This window comes from Spinacia oleracea, chromosome 4 (assembly GCF_020520425.1).
Source record: "Spinacia oleracea cultivar Varoflay chromosome 4, BTI_SOV_V1, whole genome shotgun sequence".
In the NCBI taxonomy this organism is placed as follows: Eukaryota; Viridiplantae; Streptophyta; class Magnoliopsida; order Caryophyllales; family Amaranthaceae; genus Spinacia; species Spinacia oleracea.
Window position 1 is genome coordinate 29,178,843 of NC_079490.1, and position 21,667 is coordinate 29,200,509.

Below are 21,667 nucleotides of genomic sequence, written 5' to 3' on the forward strand. Positions count from 1 at the left end.
ATATACAACAAAATCTCAAAAAAGGATAGGCTGGGCAGAGAACTAGGTTTATTTATAAAACAACCAAAAGTCTAAAATAAAGTGAAAATCTAATGAAAAAATGAAGTTGTTATTATCACAATAAGTTTAAATAAAAAAAAGAAAAGGGATTCATCCCACTTCCTTGTAATCTTAATTTTGGGACATAAACTCGTATCAGCAAGTCTTAAGGGGGGATGGATGAAAATACCTGAATCTTCTCACAAGTACCAACATACGGCATATAGATACGTGATTCTGAGGCAGGAAAACCTCAGGCGCATAAAGAACACTAAAATTTGAAAGAAGCCATTCTGCATTTTATAAACTGGTTAAGTAATATGCAGCAAAATCCCAAGTTATCTACATGACTCCCATCAACGAAGCCTGTAAAAAAGAAGCGGAATTTGTAGCTTCCATTTTCACATTACATGTAGTGGATGGGATGATAATTTCACTAACTGCTCCAATAGAAATATGCAACTACTTCTATTAGCACAAGTCGAGCCTTCTTTCGGAATCCAGGAGGAAACTTTGACAGACATCAATAATCCTTGCAGAGTTGCAGGATCAGATGCATATATCTAGCAGCATACAATATTTTCTCCTGGACTATTTTTTTCCTCCATACGTTCAATTACTTATGATTTAAACCATTTCTGTTCATATTTCTGCACAATGAATGAATATCACCACCCAAATCCATTCCACACCCTACTTTCGTAAACTGCTGCTTATTAAACAAACAAAATATGAAACAAACAAAAAAGCTAAGGCCGTAACAAATGTTAGAAAGGGTAATACATTTATGTAATTTAGTAAAGATCTCATACCATATACCAATATCCATGGTAATGGAACTATAACCCCAAGAATGTACTTTCTTCATATATTCTTATTACCACTCAATACCACCTCTAAAAGTGGGTCATGGAAATACTATAGAAAAACAGATGGGGGTGAACACTGAACATGTACAACTGTACAAGCATTACCATGGACTTTGGCGTGAGGCTCTCCGCCTGTCCTAACAATTGCACTAAGAAACCATTACCATTATTACCACCCAACAAACAGGCTCGTCAAAGTGTCGAAATCAACACATAAAACTACAACAGTTAACAGACCCAGGAAGAGCCAGAGACTGTGCCTAAAGTAAGTGTAAATGCAAATAACGATGACCAGTCGTATATAAAATCAAAAGAGACAAATAAGTACTCCAAACATTATAGTGTTGACAAGGGGAAATTTAATTGATTGATTATCCAAACTGCACATCATTCTTCAACTGATCAAACGAATTTTCAAGTAAATAGGTTATTTTCATGTATCCACAAATAGATCATAGCATTGCAACAAAAAGGTAAAACAGGTTTACCAAATAGCCTCACTATAGAGTCTAGACTGCTTCTGATAGCTCATTTGTTTCCTCTCTCAACCCAAACTTCTCTTCTATAGTTCTATAGAAATTGACATTCTGGTTTTTTCTTTGATCTCATTTCCCTTCAAACTAAAGCAGATTTAGTTCATCTATTTGCTCCTCTTTTCAAATCCAGAGCTTTGCGACCCTCAATAACTCGCATCTCCTTCACCTTCAAACCCACTGCTTTAAAACTTTCATTGACTTTTTTCTCTATCAATTTCAACTTTTCACAACTTTCCTTTACTTGCCGAGTTGCCTCTCCTTTAACTCCAACCCTTCCATTGCTCATTCACCGGCCTGTAACTCTAACACCTTACTTTGCTCAATAATCTCTTCTCTTTCACTTCCACTAATGTGTTACCTATCCATATTCTTATAAAACTCTGCCTCAGTGGAAAATTCACATCCTGCTCCCTAATCTCAAGATACGTCATTCACTCATCCAACTCCTTCTCTTTCAAGTTTCAACTACATACCATCTTCACGCTGTGAAATTTGCTTCACTATTGCCTCTAACTCTTCACGCTGTGAAATTTGCTTCACTATTGCCTCTAACTCTTCACACCGATCATCAATATTCTTAAATTTAACCTCCATATCTTCTTCACACTCTCCATTTCATCCTCAACAATCCCCTTCCCTTCCCCTCAACACCAGATCTCCATGCTCCTGAATTAGCTTCTCTTTCTTTCCCCCCCTAACACTCAGCTCCTCAACTCTCATCGAACGCCTTCTATTTTTCTCTTTTATTGCCTTCCCCGAAAACTTCGGTCCCTCCTTCAACCCCAAGATCTTCTCTCCAGCCTGTAACATTTCACAATGCTCATCAATCTCTTTCCCTCTCAACTCCAGAATTCGATTCTCTTTCGCATCTAACACTTCACAATGCTCAATAAACTCCTTCTCCTTCAACTCCAGTCCCTTCAATTGCTCCTTAACTTCTTGCTCCTTCAACCCCAACATCTTCTCTTTTGACATCAACATTTGACTTCCCACATTAATATCCTTCTCCTTTAACTCAAGCAAATTGAACACCTCATCCATTTGCTCTTCTTTTGAATCCAACTCTTTCCTGTCCTTCTCCAATGCTGCCTCCTTTTCTTCCAACACTTTAAGCCTCCTATTCATATTATCCTCCTTCAAATTCACTTTTTCAGAGAACTCATTCAATTTCTTCTCCCTCACATCCAGTGCATCCCCTCTTTCAATGATCACCACCTCCCTCAATTCAACCTCCTTCTTTACTTCCTTCTCTCTCACACAAAACTCCTCTTCGCGCTCCCGAACCCTCCTCTCTCTCTCCTCCACCGCCCTCCGTTGTTGCTCCACTTCCTTTTCTCTCTCCTCCGTCACCTTCTGCCTCGCCTCAACTCTCTGCTCCGCAACATCCACCTTCTTAACTCGCTTGAACCACTCCTCAAACCGCTTCTCCTTCATCTCCACCGCCTTTAAACGGTCCAAAACCACCCCCTTCTCCAATTCCAAAGACTCACGCCACTCCGTCACTTGCCTCTCCCTCAACTCCAGACCTCTAAGCCTCTCACTCAACGACTTCTCCTCGAAGTCCAACTTCTTCTGCCGCAACTCAACCTCCGTCCGGAAATTCTGCAGTCTATTCCGAAACACGTCAATTTCTCTCTCTTTTGACTCGACTTCCTTAACTCTCTCCTCCAGCGAATTGTGAATCGTTGTAAAAGAAGTCTGTAAATTTCGCCATTGCTCGCCTAGTGAGAGGATTGAGAAGGAATGATTCTGAAAATCTTGAAACGTGTCCCCAAGTTTGTGCAGTAAAAACCTCGCAACCTTGATATCGTTTGAAGTTTGGTCTGAAATAGACATCGCTGTCTATATTTAGAAAATTGGAACCCTGAAATCGTCGAAAAATCACAAGAATTTGTAGCAAGTATCCTACAATCAAACAAACAAAAATTAGTAGTGATGATCCGATAAATTGAGTAGCAGTGATTCAGTGAGGAAAAATGGAGAGAGAAAAATTAAGAGGGAAGAACAGCATTTGAGAGGGAAGAAGTTCACAATTTTCCCACAAAAAAAAAAAGAAAAAGAAGTTGACAAATCCTATTGGTAGTTTAAGGCGGTGAGCAGTTGAGTACTTGGTGAAAGTGGCGCGGTATCCGCTGTCGTACACGGTACACCCGGTCTCCTACTCCCTAGTCCTACTTCCCCAGCTAGGGCCTTTGCCGCCTAGGGGTATCGGAGAATTAAAAATGGTTGCCAGGTTTTTTTTTAATTTCCCTGGTGATTTCCTCGGATTTTACTATAAAAAAATACAAGCGGTGGCAGTATAAAAATTAACAAAAATGAAATTACTTATGATTTAATTGAGTTTATAGAAAAGTAAAAAAATAATAAATAATAAGTCGAGTCGGTGTAAAAGTTACTAAAAATGAAAGTGGTTTCTAAAAATACAATTGGAAGTAGTAATTGTGACTCCTAAAAAATACGGAGGGAGTATATAGGGAGTACGGAGTAGTTCAATAGTACAGACGTACAGTATAATACATCACAAGGTCTTATTTAAAGGTGATACAACGAAGTCAAAGTTATGTCAAAATGTCAAAAAGTTATCCAAGTATAATGTTAAAATTATCTATTTTTATTGATCAAATTTTTCGCTTTAATAAAAAATTATCCTTTCAGAATCATTAAAAAATGTATAAAAATAACTACTCCGTATGTAACTTTTTAAAATGTTTATACATCAAATGTAAAAGTTAATTAAAACATGTTAAGAGTTACTAAAAACCTAGGTAACAGTTACCCAATATACAATAAATTTATCATACATCTAGTGTTTGCAAGACCTTTAATAAATAAATACTCTTTGCGATCCTAAAGGTACTCTTTATTTGTTTGGTGGAATTTTTTTTACGGAGTAATAAGGAAAGAAAACCTAAGTAATTTACACAAGAAACACTAATCTAAATTTGATGAATTACAAGCTCCATATTGGAAAAGGCTACATGTATACCCAGTGTACAAAATTCTCTTGTACAACACCATTAATTTGTTGACACATCATTAAACTCACTCAAAAATGAGAACGGAAGACAATAAAATGACATTTCAACCAATAGAAAAGCATGGTGTATAAGATATGTAAATGTAGTAGTATCCCTCCATATTTGTTTGGTGGAAAATGTTGATGAAAATTAAAGAGACTTAATTATTATTTCAATTTGGTCCAATTTTTTTGTTTGTAAAAGAATGAAAAATGTTGGTGGATTTAGGAAAATTACGGAGTAACAGGTTAATTTCCTTAAATTTATGACCTAGTCGGGTTGTTGGTACTACAATAAGAGTGAGAATTCAAGAGCAGTTTGAGTTGAAAGCGGCTAATCTAGTATTGTTTCCGTGCCAACGATGCCATACACGACTTTCGGTATGGTTTGAAGGTGACTTTAATTTTTCAATTTAATATATGACTAAAACAATATATATGTACTTCTTTCACATAAAAAAAGAAAAGAAAAAAAAGGAGTATATGTTTATTATATTATTCCGTATTTTAACTATGAAGATAGTAGTATAAGTTGATATATGGGGTCGTTTGGTTGATCGTAGGAAGTAGAACTTCCTATGAAGAAACTTTTCCCATGAATAAGCATTTCCTAGGAATTGGGTGATATTGTTTGGTTAAACATGGGAAGTAAATTCCCATGGGAAGTTCAACTCACCTAAGAGAAGCTAGGTAAGCAACTTGCTCCATTTTGTAGGAAGTAGAACTTCCTAGGAAGTGTGACTTCCCATGTTTTTGTCAACCAATCAAACCTAAAATCTTCCACTTCCTAGGAAGTTATACTTCCCATGGTTTTTCATGTCAACCAAACATCACCATAGTATTTGAAGTTATTAGAGCACCCATGAGAATATGCGATGCACTGTTTCTAATCTAAATACTCTATAAACTAGACATTTATCATCAAAATATAGTTTATCAATATATTGTCCTAGTTAAAATTAATTAGATACTTTTGGTGTTACCCCTCTCCCCTAATCACCTTCTCTGCTTCTACTCTCATCGACGGCTCTCACCGGCAGGGCGAAGCCAACAGCCCGGCACAAAAGGAAATTACAGGTAGCACGACGGCATCGTTGTGTTCATTCTAACTATGAATTTTGGGAATTAAGTTTAGTATAAATTAGGGTTTAATTTTGTGAAATAAGATTGGAGAATTGGGACTACAGGAGCACCGGGCACGGCGCACCAGCGGCAACGTACCACCACGGAACCACAACCACTCCACCTAATCGAGTCGGAAGCAATGTGAGTGACTTCCAGCAGTCGGCATCGGTGGTCTGTTTCTATTTAGTAATTTTTCAATTAAAAATCCAAATTAAATTGTATTTGTATATTTTTTGTGCAATTATGTATTATAATTTGTGAACAGATTAACAAATTCAAGTTGTATTATTTTGCAATTTGAAAGGACCTGTTTTTCCCAATCTTAAGTTTTCAAATAATTGCTTAATAACAAGAGAAAATTGATAAACTTAGTTGGAGTCGGTCATTAAAATAAGGCAAATTTGTCAAAAAGGACCTTTTATAACTCAAATTTTGTGAGAAAGGATCTTATATAATTCTTTTTATGAAATCACACCTTAATGTAAATTTTTTTGCGAGAAAGGAACTAAGGGAAGTTTTAAACATTAACTGAGTTTTTCCCGCCATTGACTTGCACGTGAGCAGCACGTGTGGCTTAAATTAGCCAAAGACACTGATTTTCTCGAGTCTTGAATTTTCAAACTTGATTTTTTTTTTTATTTTTTTTTACTTTAGGTTTTAAAGCTTAGAATTTTGGAGGAATTAAAATTAGGTGTTGTTAGCAAAATAAAGTTACACGTGCTTCTCACGTGCAAGTCAATGGCCTGAAAAGCTTAGTCAATACCGAAAAATTACTTTTGGTTGTCTTTCGCAAAAAAAGTATTACATTAAAGTGTAATTTCACAAAAAAAATAAAATCATATAAGGTCCTTTATCGCAAAAAAAAAAATTACATTAAGGTAATTGACTAAGCTTAATGTAATTTACATTAAAATAAAATATGATTTCACAAAAAACACTTATACAAGGTCATTTGTCGCAAAATTTGGGTTATAAAAGGTCATTTTTAGCAGATTTGCCTTAAAATAACATACATTTATTTTTATTGTTGGTTATTTTTGAAGTTTTGCTGAAATCATATTTTTTTTTTGGTGTTAACACCCGGTTCAACCTTAGGGCTAATCCGGATTCGGGGCGAGTTTTGGATGGATAGGTTCCAGTCCCATCTAATTGTTGTTGCGGGGGATCGAACACGGAATTCTCCCTACCAAGTTCAGCTCAAATCACCACTGAACCAACATGCACTTGGTGCAGGGAAATCATAATGCATATGGTTACTTTTGAGTAACAGTTTCACATCAATATGCACCATCCGAAAATGAACAATTAATGAAGTATTGAATACTCCCTCCGTCCCTTAATACTCGCACCGGTTTGACCGGTGCGGAGTTTAAGACATTTGAATTGACTTATTAATTTAATGGGTGTTAGTTGATAGTGGGGTATTTTTTAATATAGTTAGTGGGAAATGTGTAAGGGGGTGAGGAGTAGTGAGTGAGGGGTGTGGATTTTTAAATGATTTTTTGTAGGAAGTATGGGTATAAGTGGGGTAGTAGGTTTTTTGGGTGCAAATGAGCCACAAGGGCGGGGATGAGAATCGATCCCAGGATCACCTGGAACCGGGATGGAAGCTCTAACCAACTGAGCTATCCATCACTCTCAAAGTGGGGTAGTAGGTAAGTGTGAGAAATAATATAATATTGATAAAGATTTCCATTTATAGAAGCGGTTCAAGTATTAAGGGACGGCCCGAAAAAGAAAGCGGTGCGAGTATTAAGGGACGGATGGATTACTATATAAATAGTTTTTCATGATATGCAGATAGCACAATTATTAGAAAAGATTGGAAATATAATTATGCAGTACACACTATATCCGAGTTAAGCTAATAAATGGGGTCTAACCTTTTGAACTTTTCACCGTTTAGGACCTATACCTTTTTTTTTCACCGTTTGGGACCTCATTCCCCTTTTCCGGCCAAATTTAACTAGAGTACATTAAAAGGTTAGGTCCTTGGGTTAAAAGGTTAAAGTAAATCAAAAGTTTGAGGACTAACCTTTTCGTTTTTTCACCTTTCAGGACCTGAACTTTCTTTTTTCACCTTTTGAGACCTCATTCAAGTTTTCATGTAATTCCAATTCAATTATTAAAGTTTCTAATCATTAACATATAATAAGTTCAAATTGAAATGATATGTAACTTAATTCATAAATTTAGCCCATATATAAATTGATTTGGGTATCAAATAATCTAATGAATAAAGAAGCAAATAATTATTTACAAGCTGATCATATTTTATATATTCGGTTATGGTGTCCAATGACAATAGAAGAATTAAGCAATTTATATAGTAGAGTACGATATTCATACAATTATACTCAAAGGTTTACGGGGATGGTGGAACTAAAAATACACTACGGAATTTTCCGCCCCGGGACCCAAGTTGTTAGGAAGATCCGCCGGTATATCCTCACAATTATTTGTGGTTTGTTTGAAGAATATTAATAATGCCCACACAAAAACGTAAAAATAATAAAAATAGGTTAATTTTAAACAAATTCTGATTTTGATCACAAGTTAATATATCATACTATTTCTTGATTGTTTTATGACAGTAAAGACAAGGATTATTGATGCTCATATTTGATGAGGTACTTAAATGATTTATGCTTAACTCGATCAAAATTAATCAACAATTTCCGAATTAAAATTGCTGACCTCAAATTTTCTATAAACATATTCAAATCAGTTGTTATTGGATTACGTAAATTAAGTTTCAACTATTAAAGGTCTTATGAATGAGTAAATATTATCTATGATGTTTGGAGAAGAGGACTATGTAGTTTTAATTGTATGATGGGGTTTGGGAAAGATGAATTATTATTATTATTATTATTATTATTGTTAAATATATTAATAACAATTATTACATAATATTTAATAAAAATAAAAATATTAATAACTATTATTATAATTATTAATTTGAGCGATAGCTTTTTTTTTTTGCATTTCCTGATTTTTTTTATAGTAAATAACGTTGGTATACAAAATATGGATATGAGGTCCCAAAAGGTGAAAAAAAATATTCGGGTCCTAAACGGTGAAAAAATAAAAAAGTTGGACCCTAACCTTTGTCTTAATTTATTGTTTGAGTGATAGTATGGTTAACGGTAAGTTAAACTATGGTTAACTGGCCGGAAAATGAACATTAGTCCCCAAAAGGTGAAAAAAAAAGTTGAGGTCCTAAAGGGTGAAAAAACCAAAAGGTTGGACCCCAACCTTTAGCTTAACTCCACTATATCCGATGGTACAATTTTATCGTAAGCTTAATAAATAATTCGTATTTCATATTCCCTCCGAATCTAAAGTTTTTCTATTTCCTTTTTAAGTGTTCCAAAATGATATTCTCATTTGTTATCTTTCCTTTTTTAACCTTGTAATCTTATTGATTTATTAATATAAAACCATGCAATCTCCTTGGTTAGTTTTAAGTATTTGATTCCTTAAATTCTATTGGCTCTCACAAGTAAAAACATTAAAAGTTGTTTTTTTTTGTGAAAAAAAATCAGCAAAGACAACTACTCCCCATAAAATACAACAATAAATGCATATCAACTCTCAATGTTGCTTTGTTTTCTTTCTCTTTAATTACTGCATTAAGTAGCAAATGGGAAAAATATTTAGAAAAATATTTAGATTTAGAGTGAATAGTTGTTTTGAAACTTTATGATTATCTAGAGACTTGAGAAGAATGACTATTCTAGTGTAATAGTTTTTCAGTATTACGGGCTATTAAGTTGTAATTTGAAATTTTGTGACTTAATTACAATTAAACTTTTTATGAATTTATTTTTAACTTTTATGAATTTCTTAAGTTGACTATGCTTTTCTCTTAAGTATTTGGTCAAATAGGTCGGTGCCCAACCATTAACAAATTTCTGAGTCTGTCACTGTCTATCTCATTCGTTGACCACTTTTATGACGGTCGGTAAATATGGTCGATAATCAAGCGCTTTCTTGTAGTGTACACTTATCTCTATCATTTACTTTATTTAGCTAGAGATGATTTTGCCACAATCCGTACCCGCCTAAAAGTGTCATGATTCAATCTGACCCAAAACAAACCAAACGTTGTGTTTGCCCCAACTACTTTTCCAGCCACCAACTTATAAATTTAAAATTATAATTCGGTCAATATATCTACCTAAATAAGTTACATGATAATGTACATAAAACAATTATAGTTGTATTAAATCGTTATATTTAATAATGAAAAATAAAGTCAAATCGGTATACTGAATAATAGAAAATATATTTACTTTATTATTGGTCAAATAAGTTATACACTAAAGTATAAAACACGTAATACGTATATAGTAGAAAGAAAAATGCATATTATATGATTAAATTAGTATGTTCGTGACTTATTATTTACGAATATGTAATAACTTTAGGAGGAGAAATGTTCCAGTTAAATCATTTATAAAAAAAATGATCAAAATAATAATTTTATAATATTCAAGCATGCGCAGAACCTAATCTTGTAATAAAATGTAATAAATCACATAAACTAAGAACTCCTAGTTCATCAAACGTACACCATAAACTCCAAACAACACTTGACCTCTTGACACTTGAGTATAGATATTGACTCTAATTCTAATTTATTGACTATATGAAGTAACATAAAAGGTTAATTGAGAGAGTGATGGATAGCTCAGTTGGTTAGAGCTTTCATTTCGGTTCCAGATGATCCTAAAATCGATTCTCATCCCCGCCCTTGTGGCTCATTTGAACCAAAAAAAAAAAAACATAAAAAGTTAATTGTCCAATAACCCTCAGTTTGACCTGCAAAACGACAAAGCCAAACCATGTCAGGAGTCGCGACTATGTGTCACCCAAGTTGAGATCTCAAACTTATTAAAATAAACGGATATTTCATGAAATACCCCCGAGTTTTGCCTTAATTCACCAAATGCCCATCAAGTTCCAATAATTCACCAAATACCCCTCACAAATGACTTAATACCCCAAATACCCCTCCATGACGTCATCATCCTTAATTAACTCAATTATCATCTAATTAACCCACCCATTTACACATTTTTCCTAATTAACCCATTTTTTCCTAATTAACCCATCTTCTTCCTCTCACTCCTTCCGCCACCAACCCTTCTTCCTCTCCCTTCTTCCGCCACCACATCGCACCCGTTTTCTCCCTCCTCGACCCATCACCGCCGCCACCACCTCGCCCCCATTTACCATTGAAGCCCCTCGCCTTTTCCTCCTCCCTCACGCCCTCCCTCCCTACATTACCACCACCGCCGCCACTCATCACCACCATCTGATCTCCTCCCCCGACAACACCAACACCACTCATCATCACCATTTTTATTTCCTTTGCAAATTCCAATTCTTCAAAGCAAATGATGCGTCAAATCTCATCAATCGACATCCAAGAACAACTCTAAACCCAATTATCATCCTCCTCCAGATCCACTATCTTTCTTCAAAATAAACCCATCTTTTTCCATTATTGATTTCTTTGCATTATTTAGGTTTTCATCTCCAATTTTTTTTGGATGGATTCGCACTTTTCATCTCCCTATATCACACAAATAAAATTTTCATTCAATTCACACTTTTTCAATTAGTTAATTCCAGCCAAGAATTCGTCTTAATCGAATAATTTTCAGCCAAAAATTCTAGTTGCTTCCTTCTCGTTTTCCAGCCAAAAATGGCGGTGCAAGGTGGGTTTGGTAAATTGGTGGTGATGATCGAATGGTCCAGAAAAAGGGAGAGAGTTTGAGTAGAATCTTGATTTTGTGGTCCCTGAGTTATGGTGATTTCTAGGGTTCCTGGGCATTGAGTTCGACGAGGACGAAGGAGATGGCGGGGTGCTGGAGGCAGTAGCAGGGGGCTTCCATGGAGGAAAGGGAATGAGGAACAAGGGTGACCGAATCAATTGAGGTGGGTGGTGGGTTAATGGAAGAAGGAAGGGGAGTGAGAAAAGAAAAAGAAATGGGTGGGTTAATGGGTTAATGGGTGGGTAATTAAGGATTAGGGGGTTAATGAGGGATTAGGTGAGTAATTAGATCGTAATTGGTCGATTATGAGGATGATGACGTCATAGAGGGGTATTTGGGGTATTAAGTCATTTGTGAGGGGTATTTGGTGAATTATTGAAACTTGATGGGCATTTGGTGAATTAAGGCAAAACTCGGGGGTATTTCATGAAATATCCGTAAAATAAAAGGTGGAAAGTGTTGATCAATACATTTCCGATAAGGCACAATGAATCCACGTACCATGTACCCCCAACCAGAGGAATGCTACATCGCTGGTGGACAGCGACAAAAAGAGCCCATATCCAGGGCAAAATGGTATTTTCGTTACATGAGTTGAAAAGTCAAACAAATTACTAAATATCGGCAATATGACAGTAATTGATACAACAATGACAATATTTTAATACAACAATGACAGTATTTATGTAAACGATGATAATACTTATATAACACTTATATACATATTTTTATCTATTCATTTAGTATGCAACACTTTTATCCATTCATTTCAGTTATCCCTTTACTTTTTCTATTTCATTACACTTGTATACATAATTTTCTTTTTTTAGGTGATTGTGACAGTATTTTAATACAACAATGACAGTATATATATAACAATGACAATACTTATATTACCGATGACAGTATATAAGAAGTTAGCAACACTTGTACACATTTATTTAAGTGTGGGCCATCTTTCCAATTTTTTTTTTATAGGGTGGGTATGGATCTTTTTTGTCACTGGTGGACAGCGATGTAGCAAGCCCCCCAACCATAATTGTTCGACACAATAGACTTGCATGGTTTGAGTTTTATCATCCATCATGTTGCACTTTAAGTGATTAAAAAAATTGTACAAACCGAGTAAGACTAAACACCAATCACCAAAACAAAAAACAATCAAATAACCAACCAACAAACAATAACCACAAGTATTACAACAAAGGCGATCAAAGAATACAAGATATTTCATTTTAATTAAGGTTTTCCATGTTTGGACAGATGAACCAATCAAAATTTACAGACTACGTGACGTAGTCCTCTAGCGGTACCACAAAAGTGGAAATAACAATTCAATAGCATGTACATTGAGGCTCTTAAAGTGTCTCTTCAAGTAGTTCTTGGAGTAGCTCTCCAACAAGAACTATCTGTTGGCCAATATTGGGGCTCTTGAGTGGTTTTTGAGGGGCTCTTGATTAGCTTTTCATGGAGAGCTAGTTCAAGATACCTCTTGCCCAAGAGCCCTCCAATAGTTGGTTCTTGTTGAAAAGTGGAGAGTAACTTTGCTTAAAAAGACAATTAATTGTGGACCATCAAATGGTAAAAGAGAGATTGGAGAGCTAACTTGTGGAACCAACCAATGTTGGGTGTTTTTAGAAATGAATTCTTGAGTGTGTCTTGTAGAGAGATATATAGTGGTAGAGAAAGAGTGGAGAGCCCTCCAAGAGCTCTTTTGAAGAGTCCACCAATATACATGCTCTAACCAATGTCGTTGAACTCTGCCAAAATAACAATATACAACTAGAGCAAGTGGCGCACAATAATCGTCGTGGAACAATATACCAATTAATTCCAGTTGACGGGCATAGGCCAAATAAATCACCTATACACACATTACTTTAAATGGCGGCCAGAGTTTGAGAATCAGGTTGTGCATGAGTGCATGACTACCATCCTAAAGCCGGCTGTCAACTAAAAGAGATAACTTAATTTGATGCAATTTTGTAATTCCGTTAAATACTAACACAAATGCATTTTATCCTAACGCCAAAGAAAGTGGAGGTGTGATGACTACTTCCGGTGATTTATATATGAAGACGCACATGAAGGAGGTACCAAGTAAAGGGAACGTACCTTGTAGTAGCAAAGCGAAACATATCAAGGTAATTGACTTCTATCCTCACATTGTTTTTAGTAGACGAAAATATGATTATAATGATCAAACGATCCTTAAAGGTGCATAACTTTACCAAAGTAGGTGAGAATGAGTCTTATAAATACAAAACTAAGTATATTAAACGTGTTAAGGTTTAGAATACTTATTTAGGTTCGTTAGTTGAAAGTTCGGAGCGATACATGCCATTTTATCTTAAATATGACATATAACGTACAATCAAACAAGTCATAAATGTGCATAAATGGTTGAGAATAAGTCGTAGAAACATAAAACTAAGTGTATTAAACATGTAAAGGGTTTAGAATACTTACTTGGGTTCATTAGTTGAAAGTTCGGAACAATATTGTCCATTTTATCCTAAATATGTCCTATAATGATCAACTGAGTCTTAAATGTAAATAAATTGGTTATTGAGTCTTCGAAACGTAAAACTAAGTATTTTAATCATGTAATGGGTTTAAAATACTCCGTACTTATTTAGGTTAATTTGTTAGTGGAATATCCCATTTTAGCCTAAATATGTACGTACAATAACGACCAACATGATGTGTGCGGTCTTTCCTTAGCGTTTCTTTCAAGCAGTAAAGTTACCTAATAAGTAATCCAAGACATCAAACACATACAGAAGTATTGTATAAAAAACAAATTGAACGAAAGATAATTCCGGTTTTTTTTTCAAATAATTGGAAAGGAAAGATAATTTCATTGGTGAACAGTCGTCCACTTTCAACGATAAACAATTAAACATCAAAGTTGCTAGTATAAATTTAATCATAATGAGTGGTAATGCTTTGGTGTTGTATGTTCACTTTGTTTAGTGCAGAGTTTGAAAGAGAATACTGAAGTCATAAGATGGTGTCTTTGGATTTTTACGCAAACATGAGAGTTATAGCTGAATTTCACAGTAATCAAATCAGTTAACTGTGCTGCTTCTAGGACTCGAGTCCTACGACAATAACCCGCTGACAACCATAAGAGGCCAACTACAACCTCCGTACGTCCCTAAATATAGTTCAAAAGTCCATCCCAGGAAGCCAAATTAAGCCTAAGGAAGCCAAATTAAGCCTAAGGAACATGATATTATATATATGGCACCGATCTAATTATAACAAGGCTTACTTAGTAGCAGGGCGGACTTATAGGATTCTTCGAGATGACCTTCGAGAAGCATATACATCGAGACAATTTCCTTGGTTGTGGTACTCCAGGGAACTCGAAGTACGTTTCTTCCCAATCACCAAATAAGACTGATCAATGACAGGAAAAGCAACTCCCTTCTTTTTCGAGTTTGAAGGATTCTCTTTTATGGTCATTAACCTTTCAGCATTAGTCTTTCTTTTCATCTCCTTCTCTAATTGCTTTATGCGCAATTCCAGAGGAGCGGGTGAAAAACTGGACTCAAGCTTGAATTTGCAAATGCATTTAAGTATGGCTTTCAGGGAAGATAGTTCCATGTTGATAGCATCATTCTGTAACAAGTTTAGTTTACAAGATCAGTCAAAGAAAACTTGAAAATGGCTACTCAGGTGAAAACATATGGGAAATGAATCAGATTAGAAACAATACCTTAGTTGCTGTATCACTGCCTTTCTTGACCATTTCACGCACTCTCTTCTGGATGCCCTCCAAACAAGCTTTCAGTAGAGGGACTGGTGGAAAATCATCCTCCATCTTAGATACACATATGAAGACAACTGCTATAAGATGTTCCTCCCTCTTAATAAGAGATTGGATATGACCTGTTCAAAGTAGAAATATTAACGCACTCAGATTATACTTATTGATTACTAGAACTATAGAAGACAAGTTAAGGTGAGACTGCTAGAGAAAATCACCAAGTACAGTAAGTGGTAACTCATGCAGATTATAAATTGCTTTTGGAAAAAGAAAAAAAAAACGAGACTCAAATATTCATGTATCCAGGATCATTTGGTTAGATTTCCTAAAGAATAATATTGTAAAAAAAAACTTATTCCGTGATTATCATTTTAAATCAGAGGACATATCATAGCAGGACAGACAAGTATCATAAACCTGCTTATTCCACACAATTGAGTTCGCTAATCATGTATGCTTATTGGCATATATAGTTCTACATGAAGCTATGGACATTCTACATTTACACCACACAATGCCTTTGGAAAAACTGCTTGCACAGTCAAAAGAGAAAAAACAAATTACAAGGCCAGACTATTGAGTGAAATTTACTCTCTGAACTAGAATCAAAGAATTGGAGATGATTGGATGAAGAATCATCTCCGAGATTCCAACTCCAGATTATACGAGGCAAGTTACCTTCTATGAGTGAAGTAGCCATCTTGGTATTGTACCAAGAAACCGAAGGAGGAGAGAAATAAAAAAAAAAACTGTAAGCATATCAATTTTTTTTTAGGAAGTACAATCCAATTAAGAAGTCAATACTATTATTTATTATTGGATCTGTGAAGAGTAAAGCTGTGTGTTCTATTATTCTCAGATGGAAAAGTTTTGAACATACCTGGAATTTCCTTCATCAATCCCAATATCCGGCACAAGAATAAGTCTAGCTTAGGTGAATCATTTTCAGCAATAAAGGCCCCAAGAAGTGAGAGTAGTTCATCTGCACAATATAACTCTGATATCTTGTATGATGCTAAAAACCGCAGGAAGGAATATATCTCCATATGATCAGTATCACTCTGCTTAGCCAAAAAGCATTTCCACACGATACTGAACTTGAGCGCATCATCTTTTAGACCTTGTGTAATAGTAGCCTTTTGCAACACTGCTACTGACAGAAATCCGCAACTAGATGCATAAGTTTGTCTTGACACACTTCCTGACTCGAGCAACTCATAGAAACTTTGAATCACATCCAGAACAAACTTTGCTACATCTGGTGCTAGCCGAACATAACCAATATACTCCGAAAGCAGCGCAGGCTCGTCCTTGTAGTGCTTAATTAGGTATGATCTCAGGCCTTTCGTGTCCATATTTTGGCAAAACAATTGAATCTCACCGCACAACTCTAGCTTAGGTTCTCTGGTTTTCACTTGCTCGTAAGTGGGAATATCTAAGCAAGTAACGATTTAACAGTAGGATTAGATAAACAATTTTAAAAAATCAAGGAAGAATGATATAGAGAGTTACAGATTATTAGTCCATGGGTTGTCCGAAAGTCGAGAGTCTAGACAAATAGAAAACTAAAATTAAGGTGTTCTTTGGTTACATGAAAAATCCTGGCAAGTGTAAAGTGGATGATCCTGGTGTTGTATGGTTTGGAAATTGCAAAAACATGGAAAATCACACTTCCTAGGAAGTGAAACTTCCCACGAAATAGAAACTTCCATGTTCAACCAAACAACTTTGCCTACTTCATAGGAAATGTTTATACATGGGAAGTCACACTTGGTTTCACTCTGTGCTCACTCCAACCAAACAACTTGTTAGAATAATGCCTTGAATCGGTCAAGCCCCTTGCTGCAACGCCCAAGCACGACTTTACGATATTTGTTGTTCTGGACTAGGGTTATCTGTTTTGGGCCTATTTTCTGGGTTTTCCGCATCTGTATAGAGAGTACTATATAAACTCTCTAGGTCATAATCTAGTTGTATTCTGTAATCTGTACTCTTCAAAATCAAAAAAACTTCCCCCTTCTGTCTGTGGACGTAGCTTACACATCGTCAGTGAACCACGTTATATCTTTGCGTTCTTTATTTACGTTATTTAATCTTTCTTGCATCCGTTATAACACAACCTCTTTAGTTTTTACTTCCTAGGGAAATTAGACTTTTTCATGTATTTAGACTGTAAACCAAACAACACTTAAGAAACCAAACCTAAAGATAATGCCAAGCTTCAAAAACACCAGCATAAACATAATGCCATTCTTCGATAGTATCATAAAACACCACCATAACGCCAATCTTTGATAACATCATAAAGTACCACCATAATCATCACAAATTCACAACAACCAGGAAGTGCAGACAGTCTTTCTTCAATAGTAGCATCAATAATAAAAAGACAGTTTTTTAAAGGTACAACTTTCTAAACTTGAACATTGACAAGGAAATGAAGAATAAGAAGCAACACCTTTTCTCAGCTTGGTTATGGACTCCTGGAGTTTATTATCACATTTCTTGAATACCATATCCAAAGCTTGATGTTGAATATCATTGCGCGCCTCTGGCTGAGGCTCTCTGATTTTTGCTTGGTCACAAGTGGGCGTTTCTAAGCAAGCAATGACATAACAGTATAGCATTAGAAGTAGCATTAAAAATCAAGGAAGAAAGCTACTTAATAACGAAGAAATTGCGGGTTAAGTGCGCAACTTATACAATCAAAGTTGTAATTGTTGAATATACTATAGCAAGATCTTAATAGTTTACGATATCAAACAAAGATTGACGAGATAGCCAACTTATGAAGTTATATCCACTCACAAGCTTTCGTCATTATTATTGAGATATTTGTAAACATCTCAAGCTATTCCATAATTCCTCACCTCCATTCCAAGTCCAATGCCTAAGTGGTCCGCATCCAAGGTAGTATTGTTTTAATTATCCTTTCAATTTCCACTCTATAACATTAAGTAATATACTTGGGTGATGATAAAGGTCGCAAGTTGCGGCAACATTTAGTTGTCTCAATTTTATGTGTCGCAGTTTAATTGGTACATATAGGCGCCACGTAGGCTATGCGTCATCCGAATATTTTTACTACCAATACAATATTTTTACTATGAAAATATGTAAATAAGGTAATCGATATAAAAAAGAAACAAATTAGAATATTAAGATTTTCCCACATTTTTTGTACATATATAATAGGTTATATATTTCAGTTTCCAATTTAAATCATGACATGTCATCATTGTGACACATCTTAAAGGTCGCAACATGCGACCTTATCATTTTCGAATATACTTAACAACACTTTAAACCACCCACCAAAGTCAATCCTTTTCCAATTTTCCCCTAAATACATTTTTCATAAGACACCAACAACATACTATAATATCCATATACAATTTCTATCGTACACTCGAATGTAACACCCCACATTCCCCCCTAGAGTACGAGTTTATGGTGTAATTTTACACTCAGATGTAGGATGGACCTTCATAGGCATAAGCAAACATGAAAATTTTAAATCAGTAAAATGGGGGTAATAAAAATATATAAGTAACGCAATAAGAATGTGGGGACTAACCAAAAGTGAAGCTAAGAGTAGTGATAACTGATAAGAAGTTTGTTACAGATAACAATGGAAACTGATGAAACCACTGACAAACATAATGCTCTTATAGTTCCTAGCTGATTTTCACCCATCAAAATTGTACTTGTATTATAATCACAAAATCTTAATTGGTTTTGGATGTGAAATCGACTAGATCATATCATTGCAATTTGAAACAACAAAATACCAAATTTTAACAATAATTACAGAAAAATATATGAATAATAAGCAACAAAGATTACCAATTCGGTTTCCCGTGTGCTGCTCTTGTGGCTGACAATGTGGTAGTAGATCACTTTGCTTCTCTGTTAGTTTGGCCTCTAACAATTGAACACGCTCATCGATCTCCTTCCTTTTCAACTCATTATCTCTTTCAAGCTCCAGAATTCGGTTCTCTTTCTCCTCTAACACTTGAAAACGCTCATTAATCTCCTTCCCTTTCAATTCCATACCCACTTCACGCTCAAGAATCCGCTTCTCTTTCGTCTCCAACACTCCACAAAGATCACCGAACTCCTCCTCCTTCAACTTCAATTGTTCCTCCTTCAACCCCAACACTTTCTCTTTCGACACCAACATTTCGGTTCTCTTATTAATTTCTTTCTCCCTCAACTCCAGCATATTGCATATCGTATCCATTTCATCCCTTATCAATTTGAATCCTACCCTCCCTATCACTTCAATTGTATTGTCCTCCATCTGTTTCTTCATTTTCAGTTCTCTCTCCTTTACCTCCTTCTCTCTCCTCTCCACTTCTAATTCTCTCCTCACCACCGCCCTCCGCCGCTCTTTTACCTCACTTTCTCTCTCCTCGACCCTCACTTCCTCTCCTCCACCGCACTTCCAACACCTAAGACCTTTTGACACCGACATAATTAACCAGAATTAATCACAAAATTACTCACTCACTCACTCACTTACTCACTCACTCACTCACTCACTCATAAACAATTTAACACATCCACTTCCGGCTTATATTTGTTAGTGTAAGAACTGTTAACTGACCGCGGATATGGAAAGAAAATGATGGAAAAAGTATTGATTTAACTGGATAAATAAAACTAGATGGCAATTATGATATTTTGTGGGGAGTCTGACGGAGGTTTTATTACTGAAGATTTTGTCTGCAAGTTTTATTTTATGACGACGGAAGAGGTAAAAAGTCAGACAAACTTTAGGAAGAACAGCAGAAACAGAGAAAAAAGGGGGGAAGTGAACTTAGCTTGTGTCGTTTGAACTTCTCTGTCAGTGGCTATTTAAGTTAATTGAAATTATCTTAACTTCTTTTTTTTTTTTTGGAGGGAACTTAATTTTAACTTATTACTCTCACTGTCTTTTAAAAACTTCATATTTTAAATAAGATTTTTGTTGAGAATTGTGTCATTTGCCTTATTTTAACCAACCTATTTAATATTTTTGTCCCGTATTTATTGACTCTGGCTTTACTTTCACCTATCCACTTGTATTTTTCTTAAAACTCTCCTAATATTAAAATAATATTATATTTTAATTAATAAAATAAATGAATCAACTATTCACTTGCATTTTACTTAAAATTCCACCAATATTCTAAACAGAAAGAACAAAAAGTGATGGAGGGAATATCAAGTCTATAATTTTCTAATTTATGCGTAAATTATCTTAAAAACTTAATTTATTTAAAATTATGTCAACTTACTTAATCTAAATAAGTTAAAGTAAGATCTTATCTTTATAAATGAATCTAAATTGAATTGATATTTAACTTGAACAGAACCAAACTAAAATGTACAAAGTAATGTTAATTTAAATTGTAATGATTGGGCATTAACTAAGTGAAAAAGAAAAGTTAGTTTTGTTAAGGCTAGAGTTAAGAGGTGTAATTAGCTGCAAAATTAAGTCAAAGGGATAGAAATGAATAGAAAGTCTGTAATTCTCTTTTTTGTATAAACTAGTGTGTGGCCCGGGCGTTGCTCCGAGTTTTGACTTTTATTCGGATTCATTTGTTGTAAATATGTGCCCACATAAATGGTGTCGTCATAGAACTATGGTGGTGACACAAGATTAGCGGTCGATTAGCAATCTTCCTAAGCTGAAACCCTACATTCGAAATTCAAAACAAAGTCGGATCCTTTTCTTCATCATTAGTTGATTCATTACTCTGGACATTATTAGTTCATCGTCTACCATATGACACTTTCATACCCATTGGTGGTCCCTATCACATTTTCTCCTCACATGTAAAGAGAAAATGTGTGAGAGTTCACGGTGCACCCGTGTGCATGTACATTATTCTATAATTACTAACCGTCAATGTTTCTCCTCTACCCTGGGCTTATTTTTTGTTTTTGAGGCTTAATGTAGAAAAATAATAATTGTACATTTATAAATGAGGTAATTATTCCCTTTTTTTGCATTCAATTTTATTCAATTTGTTAACTATTGTAAAAGAACATATATGTTTATATAGAAAATATAACATAAGTTGTAGTTGGTTAAGATGGTAGGAAGTGCAACATTTAACAAAGAGGTTAGGTGTTCGATCCTTGCTACATGTTTTTTGGTTGTCAATGACATGTCATGATGCTGATTAGTGGTGACGTGGCGTAATAAGGAAGGATATACGTGACACGTATACGTTCTCAAGAACGCCTTTTAATATATTAGTATAGATAGATTGGTTGTATACGGGCTTGTTAGCCTTGTCTGATTTCCTTGTACGGGTACAGGGGGTCCTTCCTAGAAGGTTTGCCCTTGCCTTATAAAGGGGTTTTTTTTTGGCTGCATAAAATAAAGCCTATTGTATAACATTTTTTTGGAGTAATACAATTTTTACTTATCAAAAAAAAAAAGTTAGTTTTATTTTAAAAAATGGATTTTTCATGAAATACCCCTCAATTTTTATGAAATTCACCAAATGCCCCTCGACTTTCAGAAA

General features: G+C 35.1%; 2 protein-coding genes across 2 annotated transcripts; both read right to left on the reverse strand.

Annotated features, from left to right (window-relative positions):
• Positions 1 to 641: 641 nt before the first annotated feature.
• Positions 642 to 3,689, reverse strand: LOC110775136 (vicilin-like seed storage protein At2g18540). Its single transcript, XM_021979739.2, has 2 exons — positions 3,553 to 3,689; positions 642 to 3,349 (listed from the first exon to the last, which is right to left on the reverse strand). The coding sequence occupies exon 2, from the start codon at positions 3,278 to 3,280 to the stop codon at positions 2,066 to 2,068; it is 1,215 nt and encodes a 404-aa protein (XP_021835431.1). The 5' UTR covers positions 3,281 to 3,349; positions 3,553 to 3,689; the 3' UTR covers positions 642 to 2,065.
• Positions 3,690 to 14,319: 10,630 nt separating this feature from the next.
• Positions 14,320 to 19,970, reverse strand: LOC110775135 (FRIGIDA-like protein 4b). The gene is made up of 5 exons (XM_021979738.2): positions 18,993 to 19,970; positions 17,605 to 17,742; positions 16,027 to 16,581; positions 15,096 to 15,268; positions 14,320 to 14,998 (listed from the first exon to the last, which is right to left on the reverse strand). The coding sequence occupies exons 1-5, from the start codon at positions 19,621 to 19,623 to the stop codon at positions 14,666 to 14,668; spliced, it is 1,830 nt and encodes a 609-aa protein (XP_021835430.1). The 5' UTR covers positions 19,624 to 19,970; the 3' UTR covers positions 14,320 to 14,665.
• Positions 19,971 to 21,667: the final 1,697 nt, after the last annotated feature.